The sequence below is a fragment of the Danio rerio genome, chromosome 11 (assembly GCF_052040795.2).
Source record: "Danio rerio strain M-AB ecotype USA chromosome 11, GRCz13ab, whole genome shotgun sequence".
In the NCBI taxonomy this organism is placed as follows: Eukaryota; Metazoa; Chordata; class Actinopteri; order Cypriniformes; family Danionidae; genus Danio; species Danio rerio.
Window position 1 is genome coordinate 47,468,800 of NC_141031.1, and position 26,063 is coordinate 47,494,862.

Here is a 26,063-nt window from a genome sequence, read left to right on the forward strand (position 1 = left end):
TTTCCGTTTTTGTTGCTTTTTATTGTGGCAGAAAGAATAAAAATAATAATATATTTTACAAAAAACACTTTTTTTTAACATACAGTTTAATTTGCAAATGCTTACCAAGTGTAATAAGAAAACATCACAGCAGTATTGCAAGTGTATTGATGACGTGGTATACTGAATTTATCTTAACTTTAAAAAGACAAGCAGAATAATGACACTGGGGTGAACATGAGCTGTGCATTTCTTTGTTAGATTCATCTTATGAATTGATTTTCTTGAGTCTTTCCAGGCACATTTGGTTCATGCAGCTCCACCTGGTGGGGACAGACTGAAATGATTTCCACAAACATAATGCAAAGTTATACTCTATATTAGGGGTCACCAAACTTGTTCCTGGAGGGCCGGTGTCCTGCAGCTTTTAGCTCCAACCCTAATCAAACACACCTGATCAAGCTAATCAAGCTCTTACTAGGTATACTAGGTACACACCCAGGCAGGTGTGTTGAGGCAAGTTAGAGCTAAACCCTTGGTGACCTCTGCACTATGTATTAAAAGTTGAGAGTTTGGCGATGCTGTATTGAGTTCTTCCACTAAAATGTCTTTTTATAATTGTAAACACAATTGTGGAGATGATGGAGGCCAGTAACAGGGAATATTCTCATTTGCTTGTTATGATCCGTGATGTGTTTTGGTGGTCAGTGCAGAAGCTGGTAAATCTTTTGGATTAGTGTGACGCTCAGTCTATAAAACTCATATTTCCCACAAATCACTGTGGTTTCATCAGGACCAGCGCACCAGGATTTTGTCGCCATCCTCCACCGAGTAAAACTGAAGCGGCTTCAGATCGTTGTCAATCTCAATCTCTCTGTCAGCCATCTGGAGGACAAATATAAAACAACACATCCAGTTTCAGATACTTTCTCTTAATGTTGTATTATTTACGATATAGTTCACCATAGGGCTGCATCATATTGGTATTTGGATATCGTGATATTTTTTTCCTTAGTGCTATATTTGTGATATAAATATAATTTCATTCAATGTCCTAAATATCTCTATTTGGAAAGATTTCATGAATTTAGACCCCGTTTACTCTAATGCGTTTTAGTTTGAAAAGGCATGAGTTTTGCTACGGTTACGCCATCTGTCCACACTACGGCAGAGTTTTTAAGCGCCGAAAACTGAGTGTTTTGAAAACGCTGGAGATGCCGTTTTCATTCTGAAGCGCTGCTGCGTCTCAGTGTGGATGAGGGAAAACGGAGACATCTGAAAACGGAGGCGGGGCTGCTGAGATTCACTACCTGATTGGGGCTTTTGTGTCATTGCGTATCCTTCCCTTATTCGTCAAGCCCCTATCACATGACTATAACACACGGCTTTAACACTACCGGGAGACAGCAGACCAGCCTTCACTGTAAACAACAACACGGACACAGAAATGGGAGCGTTGTTTGCACTATTGTCTATTTTAGGCGCCATTGTGCAGTTATTCATTTGTTACGTTTAGTAGCAACTCAACCTCGTCGTCTGTCCACAAAAATACCTCTCTTGCTTTCTTTCCCATTGCGTTCATTGTTCAACCGGCGTTTGTTGACTAACAATAACCAAATGCAGAGCGAGACGCATGCTTACTGTTTATACTAGAACGTGCATGCCCAGAGTGCGCGAATGGTCATGTGATATACGTTTTTGGTGACGTAGTGTGGACGGAGATATGTTCTGAAACGCTAGTGTGGACGCGCCAGATCGTTTTTGATCTAAAACAACGTTTTAAAACTAAAACGCACTAGTGTACACGGGGCCTTAGACTAATTGAGATGAGAGTGCGTCTGCATAAAAATAAACAAATGAAAAACACAGATAAATACAGCAGAGATGAAGATGAAGAGGAAATAAATGATACTTTATGGATTTATCAGTATCCAAATACAGAAACTCAATAATTAATCTAAAACAGCTGTGTATTGTCGTCACTGTATCAATGATTAAATCACTGTTAAAGCTACAAACATGATCATTTCTTGTGCTTAAATGTTATAAATTAGCTTGAAATGTCTTGTGCAAATGAAAATCCTTCATTCTATTAGGGTGAAACATTGCAGTGACTCCTCTAATCTCATGTGTTCTCAGCTGTGGTGGCTGCTTATTATTAATCCAGTGTAAGGTCCACCCAGTTGGCCCAATGCCGGTGTCCACTGGTGGATGAAGGTTTAATGCCTGTTCAGTCTTTCCAGTGCACAATGTTGATTTACCTTAAATTTAGCTCATATCTGACTCCAATTTTAGTATGAGGTGGTTTAGAATATTAATATATTTATCCTCGTTTTATCTGACTCCAATCATAAAACATTAAGAAGATTATATCAGTATATAATTTAGATAAATGTTTGAACCTTTTGTCTTCACTAGTAACTATCACATCCGTTCATTCGGGTGCTCATGTCGCTCAGAGAAATCGCCTCGGCCGAAGGCGTCCCTCACGGTCACACTCTGGTCAGTCTTGAATATTAAACAGAGGTAATTGACTAATACTTTAGATGGCTGATACCTGCGCGCTCGTTCTAAAATACTTTAGTTAGTCCCGCTTAGATGTACACCTTTGAGTTAAGACAATCATCATTTCTAATTAGAGGTTAGGGCATTAATATAAATGTACCCGACTACTGGACTCTATAGTAACTTTGGTTTTCACCAAGCCCATGGTTTCCCATATGAACTTAATTTAGAATAATATTACCTTCAAACAAAGGTCGGGTACCCAATCTAGGTTAGTCGTGCAACACCTTGCGGAAGTTAACGCCCTTTCCACCTAAGTACACTTGAATCAATATCAAGAGTCAGCCGGATCCCTAAAACACAATTAGTGTGCCCAATGCTCCATCTCAACTGGATTTTAGTCCGTCTACTGACCTGACGCAAGACAAGCGGAAACAAGGATACAGCGTAATCTACTTGAATTAATAATTACAGAGTGAGCAAAATATGGTCAAACATTACAATTTATTAGTCAGGTAAATGTATTATGCCAATTCAGTCAATTCATAAATGATCAATACAAAACATCAAATTATCAAAGATAAATCCAAGATGAAAAGATGCATACCTGACCTTTTACATAACATGTAAATTTTACATAACGTGGAGCGTAAGCTCCATGTTATGGGCTGATCTGGGTAGGCAGAATCGCCCTGAGCCTTTCTCAAACCTTACCTTAAATAATCTAAAAATTCCCTCAAGGAAAGGGGTGTGTGCTTAACAAAAGGCATTCACATTTAGTGCTGCCTGTGGAAAAGTCACATCCTTCACAGTGGTTCAGAAGATAAAGTCAGTTTGGTTAATTTAGAACATTCAAACATTGAAATGACCATATGTGTGAATTGGGGTGGTTGAAGCCGAGTTTCAGCAGGCTCAGATGCAAATGCAGCAGGAGCCGGTTTTTCCCGCATTCCCACCTGCTGGGTTTTAGAGTCACCAGTCTCTGTTTTCAGCTCATGTTTTGAATTGTCAAAGATATCAAAATATTTGCAATATTTCAACTCTTACACCAGTTTAACTTTGCAGATTCTGTGACGTTTATTGCATATTCAAACATTGAAATAGATAGCGATGCTGATTTGACATATTGTGCAGCCTTCTTAACTATAACATTAAATACAATCGTATATTAATAATTATCCTTATTGTGCTTGTGCTTTAGCCTTGTATGTTTAATCGGACATGTGGTAAAAGTCACCTAATCTCATATTAAAAGGTATTTCAAATCTGTATTTCATACAATTTCTTGGTTCATGTTTCCTAATCCTCTTGGCACACCCCTAAAATGTAAGCATTGATCTAGTAAGTCTGATCTAGGTGCAGCTGTTAAATGCCATGAAGCTGAAGTACAGTATTCTTGAAGACACGCTCTGTGATTATTATCAGTGGTTTTACCTTGGCGCAGGTGTATGTGAGCTTTAACTCCACTCCTGGTAATTTGAGCAGCCGGTGTAAAAGCCCCTTCACCTTCTGAACGATCATCGACCCTGAAAACAACACAAAACAGAAAACAGACTGTGTTTTAAGTAAGGGGTAATGTACACACAGCTGATTATGACAGAATAAAGCCCAACAGGTTTGTCAGCAGCTGTTGTATAAAACTGATGGGTTTATTCTGTAACATCAACCAGCTGGATGAACATTATCCTGGTCACTACACGGTTGCTGATCACAACACTTAAGTATTGGATCTGAACTTTTTAATCAAATGTTCAGCTTGCAGAAAGGAAATTGCCACTAACCTGATTATTATTATTATTATTAATATTATTTAGTAAAAAAAATAGCACCAAACTGTCAAGAACAGCGAAGTGATGGATATATGAATATAGATGTAAATATAATAAAAATAAGCACTAGGGCTGTGCAATTAATCGAAAATCCGATTTCGATTTTTGGCTTCTAACAATTATGAAAAACCATTAATCGAGATAAACGATTATTGCATCATATACCAACACGCGCACATGCATAAGCACGCGATCAGCATTCGGTCTCATTCGCACACTGAGACGAGCAGAGGAGCGCAGACATCTAAAGTAATCTTAACGTGAGCGCTTTAATGGTCAAATAGGTGTCAAAACGCGGTGTTTAGTGATTATTCATATTAACCCTCATTTGCGTAATAAACAAACGAGTTGAGAATCAAAAGACACATGAAAGAAAACCATTAAAGTGACAGTGCGAAATGCTGCCGCCTGTTTTATCATTAATCAAACGACGAGAACATCCCTTACTGCTCCTGACTGAAGGATTTTTGTAGCTAAAGTGTTTTTCTTAGGGTGAAGATGCTTAAATCAAAGTTTGTTTCATATTTTTATTATATTGTATTTATTTCTCTTTCCTTTGCAGGGTGGAAAATAACTGCATATATATATATATATATATATATATATATATATATATATATATATATATATATATATATATATATATATATATACAGTTGAAGTCAGAATTATTAGCCCTCCTGAATATTAGCAACCCTTTTCCTCCAATTTCTGTTTCATTGAAAAGTTTTTTTTACGTATTTCTAAACATAATAGTTTTGATATATCATGTCTAATTACTGATTTGTTTTATCTTTGCTATGATGACAGTACATAACATTTTACTAGATGTTTTTTTCAAAATACAAGCATTTAAATTAAAGTGCAGTTCAAAGGCTTAATTAGAGTAATTAGGCAAGTCATTATATAACAGTCGTTTCTTCTGCAGACAATCAAAAAATATATTGCTTAAGGGGGCGAATAATATTGACCTTAAAATGGGTTTTAAAATATTTAAACCTGCTTTTATTCTAGCTAAAATAAAACAAATAAGACTTTCTCCAGAAGAAAAAAAATATTAGAGGAAATACTGTTAAAATTCCTTGCTGTTTAACATAATTTGGGAAATAGTTATTTAAAAAAAACTAAATTCTCAGGAGCGCTAATCATTTTGACTTCAACTGATAATCGTTTAGAATAATCGTGATTACAATTATGACCAAAATAATCGTGATTATAATTTTTTCCAAAATTGAGCAGCCCTAATAAGCACTAGGGGTCAGGATGATTCGTAGTACCTGGATGAGATGAGTAATTAGTGATTAACACGCCTTGTAATGTCATTATTGACCAGAATCAGAATCAAGTATTTCAGACAGCCTTGTAATAATGTGTTTTTACCTGGCAGCTTCTTCTCAATGGGCTTCCTCTCCAAATCCTCTGGACAAAGAAACGTTATGGCTGAAACAAAGCAGAAATGTTGAGATGAGACCATATATTAATGTTATCAGTGGTCCTTATAGATTTCACGATGGTGATTTCATACTTAATAATTGATTTTTTAGAGCAAATGGTTTCTGTTCTCTTAGCTCGCCCTCATCTGGAGCGCCGTACTCTAAAACAAACAAACAAAGACATCAGTTGGGTTTAACCACACAAAACAAATTCGTCATCAATAAAACCTAACAAAAATTGTTAGGGGCCGATAGGGTTGTCATGATGCTGGAATTCGATACCAATCTATACTTTTTCAAAATTTAAGCGCTATTGAGCACTTTTTTTAAACAGCTCTGATTTGCCATTGTGTTCATGTGCTCAACAGAAATGACTGTGATTGGCTGTGAAGGTCATCAGTTCACCGAACTCACCGCTGTTTACTGAGTGTAACCACAGATACAGGGACACTGGAGCATTTCTGGTTTATTTATAAGCTGACATAGGAGCGATCCGCTGTTGAATCAACTGATCTTCACTGTATTGAAACGCTCCAGTATCCCTGTATCTGTGATATCTAATTCCAGTATCGTGACAACCCTAGACAACCTTGATCACGTCAAACATGATTTTTTTTTTTACTTTGGAAAAGAGCAGTGCACTGTCCTTTTTTGTGCCTAACTGTTATAGTGCTTAACGTTGGGTGCTTTTTTAATTTGGAAAGGTACATTTTTTTTAACTGCATGTGCACACAGCGCTCTGTCCAAAATGTGAGGCGTACCGCACAACCTTATTTTTTACTTTAGAAAAAAAGCAGTGTACTGCGCTTTTTATGTTGCTAGGTAACAACTGTATCAATGGTCTTGGTGCTGGAGTGCATGACATCGGGGGCTTTTTGAAAAATGTTTTTAAAACTAAATGTGCACAGTTGCCTAAAAACATAATGGCTAATTATGATGGCTAAAACACAATAAACAGTTTACAAACGTGAAACATATTAATAGAAAGTCATTTTTGAAAAGCACCTCTCATTGCAAAATAAAACATGTTCAGTATGATCAAGGCCTTAAACAACTAATAAAATTATTCAAAATGTCAACAAAAAATTAGGGGATTCATAAAGATAAATAAAAAAATCCAAAGCACTCGAAGTGCAAAAAGTTTTCATTAACATGGTATCGTTTAAAAAAAATAAATAAAACGATAGCCATGTTATTAGCTTTTTAACTTGCGTGGACTTGATTTTTTTATTTATTTTTTTATCTTTATGAATCCCTTATCCAAAAATCACTGACACATCACATCAGTTTGATTTTGCATTTATTCACTAAAAATGTAATTAGCCAATGGGATTCCGCTGGGGGTGGAGCTTCCCAGCAGAGTTTAAACAGAGCCTCACTCTGGATGAGCGTGAGGTATCTCGGGTGTTCAGTCATGAAGTCTGTGTTCGGGTTGTTTTTCTCCGCTTCTCTGTGACCTCCAGCCCTCAGCCATGCAGATCCAAACATCTTACAGTAATCCAGCTCCGCACCCCTCCGCTCATCCGACAAAATCTGAGAACAACACGAGACATCAACCTTATTAATTATATCCGACAGGCCTCTGCATCTTAGGAGGTTTAATGTGGAGTCGAGATTATAGTTGATCAGCAGCACAGGTCACAAACATAATAGCTGAACTCTTAATTGTACATTTTTATTTGATGAGTAGTACTGGGACTGCACAATATATTGTTGCAGCATCACTAGCTATGCTTCCATTCACCTATTTCTAGGCTAAACGCTTCAAACGCTATTGGCTATTTATGAAAAGGGGGAGGAGCTACAATATGTCCCGCCCTGTCCTCATGTTTCAGTTGAGATTACGTCAAACATCAACTATAAATGCACAATTAAAAGCACTTCACAGGATTTGTTTAAGTAGTAGGCACTGGACTCACCTGTCTCATGTCGAGCAGCTCTAGTTGACCCAGCCGTGCGATCATTATTTGTCGCGCCGTCTCCAGGTTTTTCTCTTTATGCAGCAGCGGGTTCCTCCTGCAGGATAAATAAACCAGAGACGGCAGCTTCTCCAGCTCATTTACCACACGCCACTGCACACACACACACACACATTAAATAAGCAAACTAAAAAAATGACTATCAAAATTAATACTAGAATTAAAGTACTAAATCTAATAATAACAAATAAGGCTGTGCAATATGACAATATATATCTTGTGGACAAAAATAAAAAGTCTTATCGTTTCATATTATGCTCTATAGTTTAGTGGTGTCGTGAAATACAGTTTATAGCTTTTAATAATTTATATGAGCGCCATATATTACACACCATAACAGAGATGCAGACAGAAACATGACTTACAGCATCAAGAGAAAGTTACAATCTTATAGTTTTTGTATTTAATTTAGCCATATTTTATGTTGGGCCTTTAATAATTTATATTTAATTCAGATTTATATATATGATTATTAGGATATGAGATTTTACATCTGCTATAAATGCATCTCAATGATAATGAAATAAACAGATTCACTAATACTCACCTCTGATATGTTGTTGTCGTCTAGTAAAAGTTCCTTCAAGGCAGGAAAAAGTGTTGTCTTCTTGCCTTCACAGCACACAAATATTATTTAATATATATATTTTTTTACATGAACACATAATAAAAATATAAAGACTGTCGTTGTAAATGAATATACCTGCTGGAACATCACTGAACTTAATTTCTGATAAACTGGTGCTCGACAGATTCAACCTCTCCAGCCTGAAGACACAAAGATTTATTTATTTATCATACAGTAATGATGTTTAGGATTTTTCTTGCCATTATTTATTTATTTTTACCGGGGTAAATGTGAGATTTCCAGTACAGTCTCCTGGGCTATTTGGTTATTGGACAGATCCAGAACTGTTAACGCCTGTAGCACGTGTTCTGGTCTGAATAAAGGAAAGTTATTTGCATATTGTTCTAATACTCATGTTCTGTGATATGAATGTTATCATTTAGTGACATACCTTAGTAATTCTGTGATGTTGTTGTCAGCCAGATAAAGTTCCTCTACCTGCTGCCACATGGGGGCGCAATGAAGAACCTGACAAAAAATAAAAAATTAATTACTACTGATTTCTCATGCACTACTAGTCAAAAATGTAGAATAAATGCACTATTCTGCTCACTAAATTAGCATTTTTAAAAATCAAATACACAGCAATATTGTGCAATGTTATTACAGTTAATAACAGCTAACATCGATAGTAATCAGAAATGTCTTTCTATAAGCAAATATGCATTTTTAAATGTCTTTTGAAGAATCATGAGATAATTAAATTTTACAATATACTGACAGAAAAAATGATATTTTAAATTGGAATATTATTTCACAATTTTCTCTTATTTGCATTTTTTACTTTACAACTGAATCAAACAAATGCAGTAAATAACATTTTCCAAACCCTTTGTCTAGTAGTGCACTAAGTACATAATATAAAGTACAAAGTCATCTAGTTGACCAGTGAATCAGCACAAATCAAATCTGTACTACACTGAGTTTGGATTGATCATTTCAGACCTTCTTGTTCATACAGTACATGTTACCTGAGTCCAGGTGAGCGCGCAGCTGTTGATTGACAGGACCCTCAGATGGGAGAAGGCGGAGCTTAAAGAACTGGGGGCGCTGGAGATGCTCAACCTGTTGTGACTGCGGAGAGGTACATAAAGCACTTTCAGCACTCGGACCTGGTCTATTCAGACACTTGTAATGAGATTTAAATATAAGTACGAATTAAGGATGTCACTATTATGACATTTGGCTTATGATTAATGGTTCAAGAAAAAATTGCAGCTATGCAATAAATTGTCTGTTTTAGGGCTCATACAGTGTATATAATATTATAGGGAAAATATTTACACACTTACTGGCCACTTTATTAGGTACATCTGTCCAACTGCTCGTTAACGCAAATTTCTAATCAGCCAATCACATGGCAGCCGCTCACTGCATTTAGGCATGTTGGTATGGTCAAGACGATCTGCTGCAGTTCAGAGCGAGCATCAGAATGGGAAAGAAAGGGGATTTAAGGGACTTTAAACATGGCATGATTGTTGCTGCCAGACGGGCTGCTCTGAGTATTTCAGAAACAGATGATTTACTGGGATTTTCACGCACAACCATCTCTAGGGTTTACAGAGAATGCTCCGACAAAGAGGACATATCCAGTGAGCGGCAGTTCAAATGCCTTGTTGATGACAGAGGTCAGAGGAGAATGGCCAGACTGGTTCCAGCAACAGTAACTCAAATAAGCACTCGTTACAACCGAGCTCTGCAGAAGAGCATCTCTGAACACACAACACGTCCAACCTTGAGGCGGATGGGCTACAGCAGCAGAAGAGCACACCGGGTGCCGCTCCTGTCAGCTAAGAACAGGAAACTGAGGCTACAATTCACACAGACTCACCAAAACTGGACAATAGAAGATTGGAGAAACGTTGCCTGCTGTGACTCACGGTCAAGTCACAATTTGCCCTCAACAACATGAAAGCATGGATCATCCTGCCTTATATCAGCGGTTCAGGCTGGTGGTGGTGGTGTAATGGTGTGGGGGAGATTTTCTTGGCACACTTTGGGCTCATTAGGACCAATCAAGCATCTGGTCAACGAATAAGGCAGTTCTGAAGGATAAAAGGAGTCCAACCCGGTTCTAGTAAGTTGTACCTAATATAGTGGCCGGTGAGTATATATATGTGCATATTAGTAATTCAAATGATTGAATTTAGATGAAGTCCAACACAATCACAATACAATACAGGCCCAGCCCTACCTAGTAGGACTAGAATGACAGTAATGAATGACCTGAGATGCAGCTCCTGCAGGGAGTCCAGCTGCTCCGTAATGGCTGCCAGCACTTCCCATGAGCTCAGCAGATTTCCAGAAAGATCCAGAGACTGAACAACTGAGAGACGCTGTTAAAGGTGCTGTATGTACGTTTTTGACTCCTATATTTAAGAAACGTGCTACTGTAGGTGAACATACTTGTTCTTCTGAAAAGCAATGCTAAAGTCAGTTATTCTGATTATACAATTATAGTTTTAATACACACATGAGGTGCAAACAGTTAATTAATTAGCAAACAATATTCAAATATTCCAAATGTAAACCTTTGATTGGCTTAAATGTAATGGTGTGCTGTGAATAACCTGAGGCTGAATCTCAGCTTGTACAGGCATTCAGAAAATGTGACTTAATGCCTTGTGTTAATGTTATTATTATTAAATGACATTTATTCACAAAGAGTTCATTCGGATGTCAGACCAATGTTAAAACCAAACACATTACAAGAGCAGAGCAATAAAATAATACATATTAAATGACTGTAATTACTTTATCCTGGATTCAAACCCAATCTGTCAGGAACACTAACCGCTCCACTACTAATGTCCTGAATGATGTATTTGGGTGTTCTCAGTGAAGGATACATGGTGTTGTGTTTCTGATCTCGTTCTCTGGGCCCGGAGCTGAAACTTCACATCTCCTCAGACCGACTTCTGTCAGGTTCTTCACACTGTGACCGCACAAACAACATCACAAATCACTTCCTAATAGCAGAGTTATTCCTATAGATATGATGATTACATGTGCTACACATTGATGGATTTGCTGCTCAGCGTTTAGACCCTCAATAGTGACTAATAAACCACATCGAACTGAGCTGAACTTAAATGCTGAACTAAACTGTTTCAATGTGCTATGATCTTTTTATGTGAAGCTGCTTTGACACAATCTACATTGTAAAAGCGCTGTACAAATAAAGCTGAATTGAAAAAATTGGCCAAAATATGCAAAAACAAACACTTAAGTTATGCAAGCCGTTTTATTCCTTAAAACTCTATATTTTAATTGCATTTATTATTTAAAAATCTATTAGATTTTTATTTAGATTTTAATTAAATTTTATGTTATAGTAGAGGGCAAAATTATAAGCCCTCCTGTAAAATATTTAGTCTTCTTTAAAAAATGTTCACTTGATATTAGGGAAAATTTTCACAGTATTTCCAATCATGTTTTTCTCCTGGAAAAAATCTAATTAGTTTTATTACGCCTAGAATAAAAGCAGTTCTTAATTTTTATTAAAGTCATTTTAAGCTCAATATTATTAGCCCCTTCAGCAATATTAGTGTTGGATTGTCTCCAGAACAAACCACTGTTATACAATGACTTGCCTAATTACCCTAACTTCACCCTAATTACCCTAGTGAAGCCTTGACATGTCACTTTAAGCTGTATAGAAGTGTCTTGAAGAATATCTAGTCTAATATTATTTACTGTCATCATGACAAAGAAATCAGTTATTAGAAATTAGTTATTAAAGCTATTATGTTTAGAAATGTTTCATCTTCTCTCTTAAGGCAAGGCAAGGCAAGGCAAGTTTATTTATATAGCACATTTCATACACAATGGCAATTCAAAGTGCTTTACATAAACAAGAATAAAAGAAACAAGTAAAATAAAAATAGAAACAAATAATAAAAATGCGTAAAAACAAAACATAAAAACAGGTAAAATGTGATATAAAAGAATGAAGAAGAAGAGAAAAACATGATAGTGCAATCTGTCGGACGCAGCACAGTGCTCATTCAGTAAAGGCTCAGCTAAACAGATGTATAGATGTATATAACAGAAATTGTGGAAAAAATATAAAAACAATTCGACTTTAACTGTATATCGTCATATTGCACAGCCATAGTTCAGAAAATAGTTTGACATTTGAAGCGAATCAAATAAAAAGGTTTTCCAAAGACATGAACGGGTGTTATTAAATAGTTTTAGGACAACTTTGATGCATTTCAAATGTTGCCTACTGTAGATGTAAAAGCAGTGCTGTAATGATGAGTGAAAGTTCACCTCTGCTTCTTCTTGACTTTCTCAAAGCCGACCATGACGACAGTTTTGCTGGAGATCTTCATCTCTTCTGCCGTCACCTCCTCTATCTCCACCTCATAGCGCTGCTTCAGAGCCGTCACATAATCCACTCCAAAACTGGCCTTTTGGGGCCTCACAAAAGAGCCGCCCGTCGGGTGCCTGACCACAATAACAAAAGTAACATATTTTGCTTTTCCATCACTGATGTTTGTAAAAAAAAAAAAAAAACTATATGCAGAATTATTTTACACAATCAACTATATCTGTTAATTAAGTTTCTGTATTTAGCAACATTTAGCAGATGTGTTAATAAATGCAGAAATAATGAGAATTTTGAGCACCTGCAGGTGAAATATCGCACTCCGTCATGACTGCCATCATGCTTTCCTCTCTCTGGATGATCCCACTCCACTCCCAACCACACACCTAAAGACAGACATCAGGCTGAAGTGTAGAATCAAACAAAATATGCTTCAGGGGTAATAAATGAAGATACACAAATAATTGCTCAAGTGTGTTCCAGAATGCAAGGTTAAGAAACACTCCACTTTGGGGACATTTTGCAGCTCTCCTAAAATTAAACAAATGGATTTGACCATTTTTGAATGCATCTTCAAGTCTAGCTGGAGCCCTTTTAGCTTAGCTTATGATGAATCAGATTAAACATTAGCTTAGCATAGACAATTAAATCGGATTAGACCATTAGCATTTTGTTCAACTAAAAAAATAATAAAGCCTGCGTTACAAGAGAAAGGATGAAAAGAAAGAAAATAGAAATCCATACTTTCTCTTTTCTGTGCAATAATTTGGTAGTTGCCATGAAATGTTACACAAACAATGGCAAGAAAAGTAACATTGGCCCTTTTTAAAGCTTCCATTTATATATAAATAAATTTAATAAAATCACAAGATGACTGAAAATGCACATTATTTAGATAGTCGAGGATTGTGCTTAGGCCTTTACACTGTAAACTGATCTGTATATGTACTTTGTTAATATGACCTGTAACTGTTCATTTAAGTTCCGATGTTATTGTATTTTTATTTATTTATTCCTTTCTTCCTTAGAAAATAAATAAAAATAAAGTATTATAATTAGATTTTTGAAGCTATCAAAATTAATTATTTTTTTTGCAGCCCTAACAAAAAAATCCCAGAGCCGCTACTGGTTCCTATATACAGAGTGCAATGATATATATGAAAATATGTGGTAAATTAGAGGTGGTTGAAGTGGGAAATGGCCTGGGAATTACACTGTTCCTGTGTCTGGCTGGTTTGGTGCATAATGCTCTGTAGCTCTGGGTCAAATGCAACAGTGCAAAGAGAAATTAAGAAAACTTTGAGTAGTGTGTGTGTGTGTGTGTATTTTCATTTATTTTCTTTTCGACTTAGTAACTATTAATCAGGGTTTGCCACAGCGGAATGAACCACCAACTTATCCAGCATATATTTTACACAGCGGATGCCCTTCCAGCTGCAACCCATCACTGGGAAACATCCACAGACACATTTATTCACACACATTCACTATGGACAATTTAGCTTTTCCTATATATATATATATATATATATATATATATATATATAGCCCCCCTGACTTATTAGCGCCCCTGTTTATTTTTTTCCCAAATTTCTGTTTAATGGAGGGAATATTGTTTTAGAAACCTATTTCTAATAACTGATTTATTTTCTCTTTGTCATGATGACAGTAATTAATATTTTACTTGATATTTTTCAAGACACTTCTAAGTAACATTTAAAGGCTTAACTAGGGTAATAAGGTTAGGGTAATTAGGCAAGTTATTGTATAATGATGGTTTGTTCTGTAGACTATCGAAAAAAATATATAGCTTAAAGGCGCTAATAATTTTGTCCCAAAATAGTTTTTTAAAAAATTGAAAACTGCTTTTATTCTAGCCGAAATAAAACAAATAAGACTTTCTCCAGAAGAAAAAATATTATCAGACATACTGTGAAAATTTTCTTGCTCTGTTAAACATCATTTGGGAAATGTTAAAAAAAGAAGAAAAATCAAAAGGGGGCGAATAATTCTTCAACTGTGTATCTGTTTACATATATATATATATATATATATATATATATATATATATATATATATATATATATTACACACACACATGATCAGGAATGAACACAGACCTGCAGTGGGAGGAACTGGACCGACATAACGGACGGTTCCTCTTTCTCCATCACAACACACACGTCTGCCCACAGCCTCGTCCAACATCATCAACACACTGCTAAAACACTGACACAATAACAAGATATTAATTAACATGCTTATCAAAGAGTACTGCTATCATGAAAGCAATGAGTAATGGATAATACCGCGCTAGCACACCCTAAAAATTCAAGTATAGTACAAGTATTTACATTAAATAATTATGAGACATTTTTATCATCTTGGAAACAGGTTCTATATGACATTTGTCAAAATGGTCAGACTTTACAGTAAGGTTTCATTAGTTAATGTGTTTACTAACGTGAACAATAATTCATCACATTTCAACATTTACTAAATGTCAATTATTAGTCAAATCCATTGTTGTGCTTCTTAACATTGGTTAACGCACTGAGTTAAGAATGATCGACTTTATTTAGCTCCCTGCTGAAAAATCCAGCTTAAACCAGCCTAGGCTGGTTGGCTGGTTTTAGCTGGTCGATCAGGCTGGTTTTAGAGGGGTTTTGGCCACTTCCAGGCTGGTTTCCAGCCATTTCCAGCCTGGTCAGGCTGGAAAATGACCAGCCAAATCCAGCTAAAACCAGCTTAACCAGCCTGGTTTAAGCTGGATATAGCTGGTTTTGGCTGGACTTCCAGCTTGGCTAGGCTGGTCAAGCTGGTTTTAGCTGGTCATCTCCCAGCCTGACCAGCTAAGACCAGGCTGGAAATGGCTGGAAACCAGCCTGGAAGTGGCCAAACCCCTCTAAAACCAGCCTGGTCAACCAGCTAAAACCAGCCAACCAGCTTAGGCTGGTTTAAGCTGGATTTTTCAGCAGGGCTAACATTAACAAAGATGAATGTACTAAATGTATATTATGTATGACTGTAATAAATGTATATTTTATTATTTGTTCGTGTTAGTAAGTAAATCTTAATATAAAATGTTATCTTTAATATAAATCCCACATTGTTTTCGATAATTTATATACATTATGTGACGTGTTTAACCTAAATACCTCAAATCTACTCTGAAAATGAACATTGAACCTCATCATTCCTAAAACATAACTTAAATATAGCTTAACTCTTGAAATATGGCTCTGTATTCCTCTATTTTCCCTACAGATTGTTAGATAAGTGACGTCCGCGATTACTTACTCGTGTCTGTATATATTAAATTAGCTTTATAAAACATCTCGTATGAGCTTAAACAAGCAGAGAATGTGAATTAGGAGCGGCGACTTACATGTTAAACAATAATAACGGAATGAAAACATCTCCGCATCATTCTCACCTGCAGAACCGGCAACCGGATGTAGCATCACAAGGTTTCGCGCCTAATGCTGCGCCGACGAGAAACATTACAGTTGCAAAAGCGCTGCTGTTACTGAGTTTGTGTCATGTAGATTTCCTTTTAAAAAACAAATGCTATTAGAGTGATGTGTAAACCTTATTATATTCATCAAGAGCCGCGTGTTTTAGTGTGCCACTCGAGGAATATTTCTCACTAGGAACTGATTATGAGTGTTTGTGGTTTCCAAGAAACAGAAAAACTGCGCATGCGCATGGCAGTGAAATAAACGTGTTTTTATGTGAAACTTCAGCACCTCGCTGTAACTTTAATTACGCTTAACTTACAGAAATATCGTCCAGATCATTCTACATAGATATGCGCTCTGAGTGACATCATGAAGAAGGAGATTAAAAAGAGGTTTGTTTTTATACGTTGTATTACCCGCTATAACTGATTAAACATCAAGATCGTTTTCTGAATTTATTGTTTTAAGTAATTTATAGTCAATACTATATAACAGTTTAACTATACTACAGTAAAGTCTATTATACTGCATATATTAGTATCTACAACTGTTAATGACTGCTCCAGCATTCTGTGAACTGATCAGCTGTAATAAGTGCTGTACTATACATTAGTTTTAGAGTAAACCGGGCTGTTTTGTAGTGTAATACACACACTTGTGGAAAACTTAGTACAGTATTGGGTCATTTGTTTATTTTATTTTAGATGTTGTACTACAGGATTACCGCAAACGATTAAATTAAGTGTTTAACTACTATAGTATGATTTAACTGAGGTAAAGTTGGTTTTATATTCGCACATTCGTTCATTTTAACGGTCCCTATAGAGTTTACCATTCAACTTTGAATATTGGGTGTGAAATGGCATGTATGAATGACTTCAAAACAACATTAGCACTGTTTAATTGACTGAACAATGTTTTATTTTGATCGTCATCGGCAGCTAATATGATTTCCATAATCAGAATTTGCAAACAATACTTTTCATTCATTTTCTCGTCGGCTTAGTCCCTTTATTAATCCGGGGTCGCCACAGCGCAATGAACTGCCTACTTATCCAGCAAGTTTTTACGCAGTGGATGCCCTTCCAGCCGAAACCCATCTCTGTTAAACAAACAATGCTTTTATAAAATGATATTATTGAGAAAGTCTGAATGTGCGAATATAAAACCAACTTTACCTCAGTTATGTTTCAGAAACGCCATGGTGTTTACTATACATTACATACATTTATATTAACTTGCAAATTTGTAACTGGATTTTACATTATTTTTATGGGTGAAAGATAAGCCTTACTACTTTGGAGTCTACATCAAATGAAATTAGCTTGGTGATTTATTATAAACAGAAGGAATATTGGATTATGGTATTTATTTACTATATTAATTTTTTAACTGGTATTTTCAAGGGAAGAATCAAATATAATAAACACACACACATACACATGGGCTGCTATAAGATTCTGACGGTATGATAACCTCGGATAAAAATATCACGGATTTGTGATGAAGACAATGTATTTAACTTTCAGTAACATTTAAAATATTTTGGAGCTGTAAACATGACAGGCTTAATGAATTATTGACTTCTGCTGTCTTCATTTGTTTCTTAAACACAGATTTTCTTGTACAATTTAAAAAACCTTCTTTTGTGCTGGAGATACTGTTGTCCTAAAAAAAAAAAGGTTTTGAAACCTTGACTTTTCCAAACCGTAGTATACCTCAAACTGTTATTGTCCCATGCCTAATAAATAAATAAATAAATAAATAAATATATATATATATATATATATATATATATATATATATATATATATATATATATATATATATATATATATATATATATATATATTGCATTAGGGTTGCATGATACTGGAAAAATTTGTGACATGCAATATTGTGATATTTCTTATCATATAATATTTCTGTTGGAAAAAAAAAAGTTAAATGCATTTATGTAATGATATTAAAATAAACGGGTAAAATATATTATTCAAATCTAAATAAATATAATTTATAAAAAGCTGTCATAGTGCCAACATGAACTCTTTAAAAAACACTGCGAATGAGTGAAAAGCTCATCTGATTGGCTGTTGTTATTTTCTGCTCTTGTCTTGACTCCGCCCATTAGTGTTTATTTTCAGCTCTGGGTTCAGCTTCCAGCTAAACAGCACCTACTGTGGAGGCGGAGCTAGAAGATAGCAAGACCCCATCCAATTGGTTTAATCTATATAAACAATGCGTAAAATAAATGTAATTCATCACACGTCTGCGGTGTGTATATTGCATATTCTATTATCATATAAAAATCATTTCACAATATATTGTGCTGCCCTAAACTGCATCTTTTGATATTGTATTGTGAGTATATTGAGGATGTTTGTGTTAACTCAGTTTTCTTGTTGTTTCAGCAGTGATGGTGGCGATGCTGGAGGATATAAAGTCGGTCAGGTGTCCGGCAGCCTCTTCCCAGACAAACACAAATCCTCAGCTCTGTCTTCATTATTCGCCTCCACTTCATCTGCAAATACTTTAGTGTTCCTTCCTCCACCAAAAGTACGTTTTTTATGGTCTCCGACATCATTTGGTGACTATAGAGCAGGGATGTTGAACTCAATTCCTGGAGGGCCGCAGCCCTGCACGATTTAGTTCCAACACTTACTTGTAGGTTTCAAACTTTGCATGGAGTGTATGTATTTCATGTTTGACATCTGTGTTTTCTCTCATTAGATTGAGCCTAAAGTCACGCCTGCAGTGTCTGATAATGCAGTAGTCAAGAGCAAAGATCAGGTTCAGAAACAGAAGAAAAAACCAAAGACTCTTTCAGCTGCTGAGAAGAAACTCCAGGACAGGTAACCTAGCATCCTTCCACTGATATATTAAACATGGTTTAGGTTCAAACTGTTACAATCCAGATCTGGAACAGTAATGGAGCTTAAATATACACTCTGCGACATGCCTAAAACAGAAATATATGCATGTTCATCATATTATTGTTTTTAAAGGGTCATGAAACAGCAAAACACATGTTTTGAGCTGTTGACAGTCGTATATATGTCCCACATTGCTAAAAACACTATTAGGACACCTATATCTCACTAAAAAGTACTAAAGATGCGGCTCCAGTTGGTGTTGTTTGTCCTGTCTCTACAGATTTGGCAAGTGAGCGACCAGTGCTCTTTGTTTGTTTATTCAGATGGCAAAGTTAGTTCGTATCAAGCTAACTATTAAACCGAGTGCAAACATGTTAGCATTACAATCAAACTTACCGTTGTGTTGGATTTTCACTGCATTTTGTGACCGGAATAATAAGGCCCGGATTAAGAACTCAGGGGCCCCTGGGCACATTGTCTTGTAAGGCCCCCTACCTGGCTGCACCCCTATAGTTGAATTTAAGAAATAAGAATAATATAATCATTTTTAAATAAAATGAATCTATAATTTTTTGTCCACATATTTAAATAAATGATATATAGTACATATGTATTGATAGTCTACAAAGATTTAATTTATTTTTCAAAGCATTGAATAAAAATACTAATAAAACTATATATATAAATATATATATATATATATATATATATATATATATATATATATATATATATATATATATATATATATATATATATATATATATATATATATACATACAGATAACCGAGGTAATACTGGAAACCGGTGTAAAATAGGGAGGAGGTTTGACGGTATCAAAATCTGGATACCTCTCAAGCCTTGTGCGTGTGTGTGTGTGTGTGTTTGATGCCTCTGTAAAAATCAGCGGGTGCCCAAACCAAAACTCCCATTTTTATGCAAATTTTTACAGACCCTCCTTCTTTTGCTCCTCTGACACTCCCCCCTACACAGAGCTGGACACGCCCACTTTCCTGACTTTTTCCAAAGTAGAGGTGTGAAAACACCCTGCTGAGACAGGCAGGTTTCACGGCCCTTTAAAGAGTGAATTGACTGAAATATCTCAGTAACAGAGTTGAGACGTTATTAATCTACTATTGGCGAATTTTAAATAGGGCTGTGCGATATAGGCAAAAGTAACCTATCACAATTTTCTTGAACAATATTGTGTTTTTGATTTTGACACACACTGATGTGTACAGTGTGCATCTGAAACATATTTCCAAAGAAAAACAATTAGATCTTTATCAAAGACCTGTAACATGTCTCTAAAACAGACACAAGGCAAAAAAATGTATAATGCGAATTTAAAAAAATGTGAATAATTCTGACTTTACCTGTATATTAAGCATACCTGCAATTCTAGAGTCACCAATAAATGTAGTGATAAATGCATGCAATTTAAAACTGTTAAACTCTGCAGGGAAAGCGCTCTACAGAACGCTGATGAAGAAGGACAAGCGAGTGCAAAGAAAGCCAAATGTAAACGTGCAGACGGAGGAGAAGAAGAAGAAGAGCGACCCACCAAACACAAGAAAACCGTCAAGTTCAATGCGGAGGAACGGCTCAAAATGAAACGAACGGTGTTTGTGGGAAATCTCCCGTCCAGCTGCAAGAAGAAGGTTTATCAAAAATCATATCTTTTTATTCCTTTTAGGACATGTTTAAGTTCAAATTGATTTGTACTGGGTTATTTCTATAAACATATATAGGGCTGCACAATATTGAAATAATCAGGCATTGTGTTATTTTGTTCTTCAGCATTATATATATATCGTCACCTTAGAATTATAAGGTTCTCTCTGTGTTCTGAATGATTTTGAGATATTGAGCTTCAAAGTTTTTGCATTCCATATAACAAACAATGTGTGTGTAACAGTTCTGTTTCATACATTAACATGTACGAGACCCTAAACAGGGCTCGAAATTGCGACCATTGTGTTCGCATATGCGCCCAAAAATTAATCTATGCGACCGCATAATATATTTGGGCACATTAGTGCGACTGCAGATAATGGTTGTAGTGCGACCTGTTTTGATTTTTTGTAAAAACGTGCTGAATCGCTCTTCTCTGCCGCTATATTGGTTCATATTAGCTGTCTATCACTCAAGGTATTCCGCTGTCAGATGACAGGGAAGAAGCTTTAATGACCATGGGAAATGCAAACGGCTGAAGAGTAAAAACTTAAAGCACACAGGTTTGCAAACCCCACCTAAAGTTGAGGCGCAGATGAGAGCGATCATGACATGTCACGTGGTCAATAATGATTCGCCAGCTGAGATCAATCGAGCGCGCTTCTTGGAGAAGGTGCCCGAATCTCCATGCTTTGCATTCACTGCGTGTTCAGCGCAAATGTCTGCTAAAAGTCAAATCTAATACTGTACATATCATCGCCAAATAAGCTCACCTTTACTAAGTTTACACTGAAACTGCGGCTCATAACAAAGACCGGTATTGCGCCGGTGGTATTCGCAAGAAACCTGCTCTGCCTGCTCATAAATTGGGTCGGCTGACTCGCCTGCTTTTCCACTAACACAGAAAAATAAAGATCAGCTCAGACTGAACCTTTAAATTGACACAAACTGAAACCAAAACTTTTAAAGAGTGATAGAAGTGAGACTTTACTTTCTTTCTTTTGTCTATTCTTGTTTGAGGTGTATATTATTTTTTTATTTATTTACTGATGACTTTGCAGCTTTCATCCTTGAATTGAATGATTTATTATAATCTTTTGTTTGTTTTGTAGCAGAAATATTATTTATTAAATTGACATGCATATAAATACAGCAGCACAAAATCTATTTTTCTTACTGCAATGCTTCATTTTTGTTTGATGCAAACTATACAATTATTTTTCATAAAGTAACAGACTTTTTATAGCAAATAACCTACATTCATGCACATTCAAGGCAGCATCATAATGAGAAATGTAATTAATTGTTACTATTATTGTCATTTTTTATCATCATTAATATTCTATGGCCTAATTATTCGACATTCATTTTGGAATTATTGCACACAAATATCAATGTCTTTGCAGCATTAGTTAGATAGTTGTTTCTGGTTTTTGTCAGTCCTATTAATGTTGTTTTAAAATACAATAAATCCCTTAAAAAACAATTTGCAGCGGTGCTCATTCATTTTTGGTGGGTGCTCCTAAATTTTTTCTGGTGCTCCTGAAATTTTTTTGGTGCTCCTAAATATTTGAAGTTGGGAGCACCGGTGCTACCAAGTAAAAAAGTTAATTTCGAACCCTGCTAAAGGTACTCTAAATATAAATGATCAAAGTTCTCTTACAGTTGCAAATTGGAGTAAAAGGAAGACGGTAAATGCAGGTAGAACCTTTTCATTCTGAAAAGTCATTTTCCACTTGGAATTATAAGGTTCCCTCTGGCAGATCATTCATTGAAGCTTTACTTTTCAAGAAATAGAATCAAAAAATAAATAATTTGGTGTTGTAACAATATGTTGATGCTTGAGAAAGTTACATTTGTCCTTTCTATAACATTTATTTAATGCTTTAGGCTGAATGTTTTTACTTGTTCAAATTTAACATCCAAGGCTGTGCTAAATATTTTATCCAGTGCAGATGTTAATTTTATATAATTAATATGGTCATAGTTATTAAACTTTATGCTTTATATGAATTATTGAATTATATTTATTAAAATGGATGCTATATTTATTGAATTATATGCTCCATGAAAATGATATGCCCTTCAAGGCTTAATATTAAATGTAAAGACTTTAAAAGAAAACAGACAATGAGCAAATGAGTTTAATAAACACTGAAAAGTGTTTCACTGACTATATATACACAAATAAAAAATATTCCACATTAATATATACATTTTTTTAATATTCGTTTTCAACAGTGTAAAATTGAACATTTAATCTCAATGTCAAAAATTGCTTCTAAATCATCACATTTACACACATCTCAATTTGTGTGGTGCGGCATCATTTAGCCGACTCTGATTTTGTGTGATTTTTGTGTTTCTTTAGTCTTTCCTGCTTTCAATGGAGCAGTCCGGCAAAATGACAAAGAAAGCTGATCCTGATTGGTCCTCGTGTGTGCATTAAAGTGCTGATTGGCTCACAGAAAGTACCTTATAGAGCCAAGCTAGAGTTCAACTTTGTAGATAAACTGATTTTGTTTTTTAAATAAAAAGTCTTAAAATGTAAACAACATATAAAAAACATCCCATAATGTAAATAAGCTGCCATTAAATAAGAATATGTCAATAACTCCATTTTAACAAAAATGTCAGACAGAGCCTTATAATTCTAAGGTGACGATTTATTTTTGTGATATAAACATAATTTCACCTGATGACTTGAATATCTTTTATATATTAATATATTTGGAAACAATTCATGAATTTAGACTGATTGGGATGATTTTGTATGAGAGTGCGTCTGCATAAAATATAATAAACAAATGAAAAACACAGATAAATACAGCAGAGCAGAGATGAAGATGAAATAAATGATTCTTCATGGATTTATCAGTATCCAAATACAGAAACTCAATAATAAATCTAATACAGCTCTGTCTAGTCGTCACTGTATCAATGATTAAATCACTGTTAAAGCTACAAACATGATCATTTCTTGTGCTTAAATGTTATAAATTAGCTTGAAATGTCTTATGCAAATGAAAATCCTTCATTCTATTAGGGTGACACATTGCAGTGACTCCTCTAATCTCATGTGTTCTCAGCTGTGGTGTCTGCGTATTATTAATCCAGTTTAACTTTGCAGATGCTGTGATGTTTATTGCATATTCACACATTGCAGTAGATAGCGATGCTGATATCATATATTTAAACCTAAATCAGACATGAAGTCTGATCAGGCGCTTCAGTGATAAACTCTACAGATTAAACAGAGCCTCGTGAATCATTACTGACTGTGTTTTCATCTTGTTTTACAGGATCTTCTGTCCGTGTTCAAGAAGTCTGGAGTCATCGAATCGGTTCGCTTTCGTTCAGTGGTGCGTGATACATTGATTACAAGCCTTTTAAAAAGTTTTTCCTGTGCATTTTTACAAAGTTTTATGTAGAGTTGAAGACAATTCTTAACCCTTCTGTTACGCTAAAGTGTTTTTTAGCGTAATAGTGTATATATAACTCATCTCTAATAACTGATTTCTTTTCTCTCTGTCATGATGACAGCACATAATATTAGACTTGATATTCTTCAAGACACTGTTACATAGCTTTAAGTGACATTTAAAGGCTTAACTAGATTAATTAGGGTAAAGTTTGTTTAATTAAGGTAGTCATTGGATAAAATCTTATCGGGACTTAAAATACTGATCATAGCAGAATTCATTTTATTTAATTTTTTAAGAACAATACAAGTGTCATTGGAGGGCTAATAATTTTCTCTTATCTAACACAACAATGTATTGAAGATCATCCACGTTTACATGCATCTGCTAAAAATACTGTAGTGGGCGCTGTCACGGTTAATTAGCAATGTTTACTAACAACATTTACTAGCACCTTGTTAGTTGTGTTTGTTTGTTGGTGCTTGCCGTATTGCGCATATCTACATACCTAAAGCATATTTCCCACGTGCACACTGTTACTGTTTTCAAAGATTCCCATTTTGAGTGTTTACACAGAAATGATAATGCAGTGTTATCAGAAACTTCCACTTTGGAAAAACGGTTTACAAATTCATGCATTTTCAGACCACAAAATTGCCATTGTCATGTAAACTCGCAGGCAAAATAACCTAAAACGTTTGTGCATGCATGTTTTACAGATTCGGGAAGATCCAACTATGTCCCGCAAAGTGGCTGCCATCCAGTGAGTGTTTCATCTTTTAGTGTGAAGTTTGATGGATTCCATTGTGATGTAAATACCACATTTGCCAGAATCCTGTTTTCCATTTGAAACATGCTGAGGGTTTACTGAAGCAGTTACTGTCAAACATAGACATAGGTGCACATGGTTGGGTGGATTAACTCTGGATTGTAATGACAAATTACATGAAAAAGTTAGTAGTCAGTAATATTATCTCTTGGATTGCACAGTTATGGTTATTTAATCTGACTAATTAATCTGACTGGATTACATTTAGATTACTTTTAGATTACTTTTGTAGTCTTTTGTATGTTTTACTTTTATATTACTTTTGCTGTCTTTTGTAGATTACTTTAAAATTACTTTTTTGGTCTTCTAGATTACTTTTAGATGACTTTTTTTTAGTATTTTGTAGATTACTTTTAGATTACTTTTCTGCTCTTGTAGATTACTTTTGTAATTTACTTTTAAATTTCTTTTGTAGAGTACTTTTAGATTACTTGTGCTCTTTTGTAGATTACTTTTAGATTACTTTTGTGCTCTTTTGTACATTAATTTTAGATTACTTTGCTCTTTTGTAGATTACTTTTAGATTACATTTTGTATTTTTGTAGAGTACTTTTAGATTACTTTTGTGCTCTTTTGTAGAGTACTTTTAGATTACTTTTGTGCTCTTTTGTAGAGTACTTTTAGATTACTTTTTTGCTCTTTTGTAGAGTACTTTTAGATTACTTTTTTGCTTTTTTGTAGAGTACTTTTAGATTACATTTTGTATTTTTGTAGAGTACTTTTAGATTACTTTTGTGCTCTTTTGTAGAGTACTTTTAGATTACTTTTTTGCTCTTTTGTAGAGTACTTTTAGATTACTTTTGTGCTCTTTTGTAGAGTACTTTTAGATTACTTTTGTGCTCTTTTGTAGAGTACTTTTAGATTACTTTTGTGCTCTTTTGTAGAGTACTTTTAGATTACTTTTGTGCTCTTTTGTAGAGTACTTTTAGATTTCTTTTTTGCTCTTTTGTAGAGTACTTTTAGATGACTTTTGTAGCCTTTTAGATTGCATTCAGATTATTTTTTACTATTTTGCAGATTACTATTAGATTGCATTCAGATCACTTCTGTGCTCTTTTACAGATTAGAAAAATGTTCATACTTAATATTTTTCACATTCATTTAAGTTCTGAATACT

At 35.0% G+C, this 26,063-nt stretch overlaps 2 protein-coding genes across 11 annotated transcripts in view; one reads left to right on the top strand and one right to left on the bottom strand.

Annotated features, from left to right (window-relative positions):
• Positions 1 to 16,153, bottom strand: tbce (tubulin folding cofactor E). Of its 7 annotated transcripts, none has more exon segments than NM_001039989.2 (17): positions 1 to 864; positions 3,919 to 4,010; positions 5,694 to 5,753; positions 5,839 to 5,907; positions 7,126 to 7,279; positions 7,666 to 7,818; positions 8,273 to 8,337; positions 8,429 to 8,493; positions 8,574 to 8,666; positions 8,745 to 8,821; positions 9,325 to 9,427; positions 10,580 to 10,679; positions 11,203 to 11,288; positions 12,629 to 12,805; positions 12,988 to 13,072; positions 14,807 to 14,915; positions 16,123 to 16,153. In NM_001039989.2, coding segments are annotated over 16 exon segments (1,566 nt in total). In that variant the 5' UTR covers positions 14,898 to 14,915; positions 16,123 to 16,153; the 3' UTR covers positions 1 to 768.
• rbm34 (RNA binding motif protein 34) overlaps positions 10,656 to 26,063 on the top strand; it is an 18,320-nt gene continuing 2,912 nt past the window's right edge. Inside the window, 7 exon segments of one of the 4 annotated variants that reach the window (NM_001002382.1) lie at positions 10,656 to 10,707; positions 16,469 to 16,539; positions 18,559 to 18,703; positions 18,878 to 18,999; positions 20,484 to 20,682; positions 23,998 to 24,057; positions 24,837 to 24,880. In NM_001002382.1, coding sequence (NP_001002382.1) covers positions 16,517 to 16,539; positions 18,559 to 18,703; positions 18,878 to 18,999; positions 20,484 to 20,682; positions 23,998 to 24,057; positions 24,837 to 24,880 — 593 coding nt within the window. In that variant the 5' untranslated portion in view covers positions 10,656 to 10,707; positions 16,469 to 16,516. 4 annotated transcript variants of the gene reach the window in all.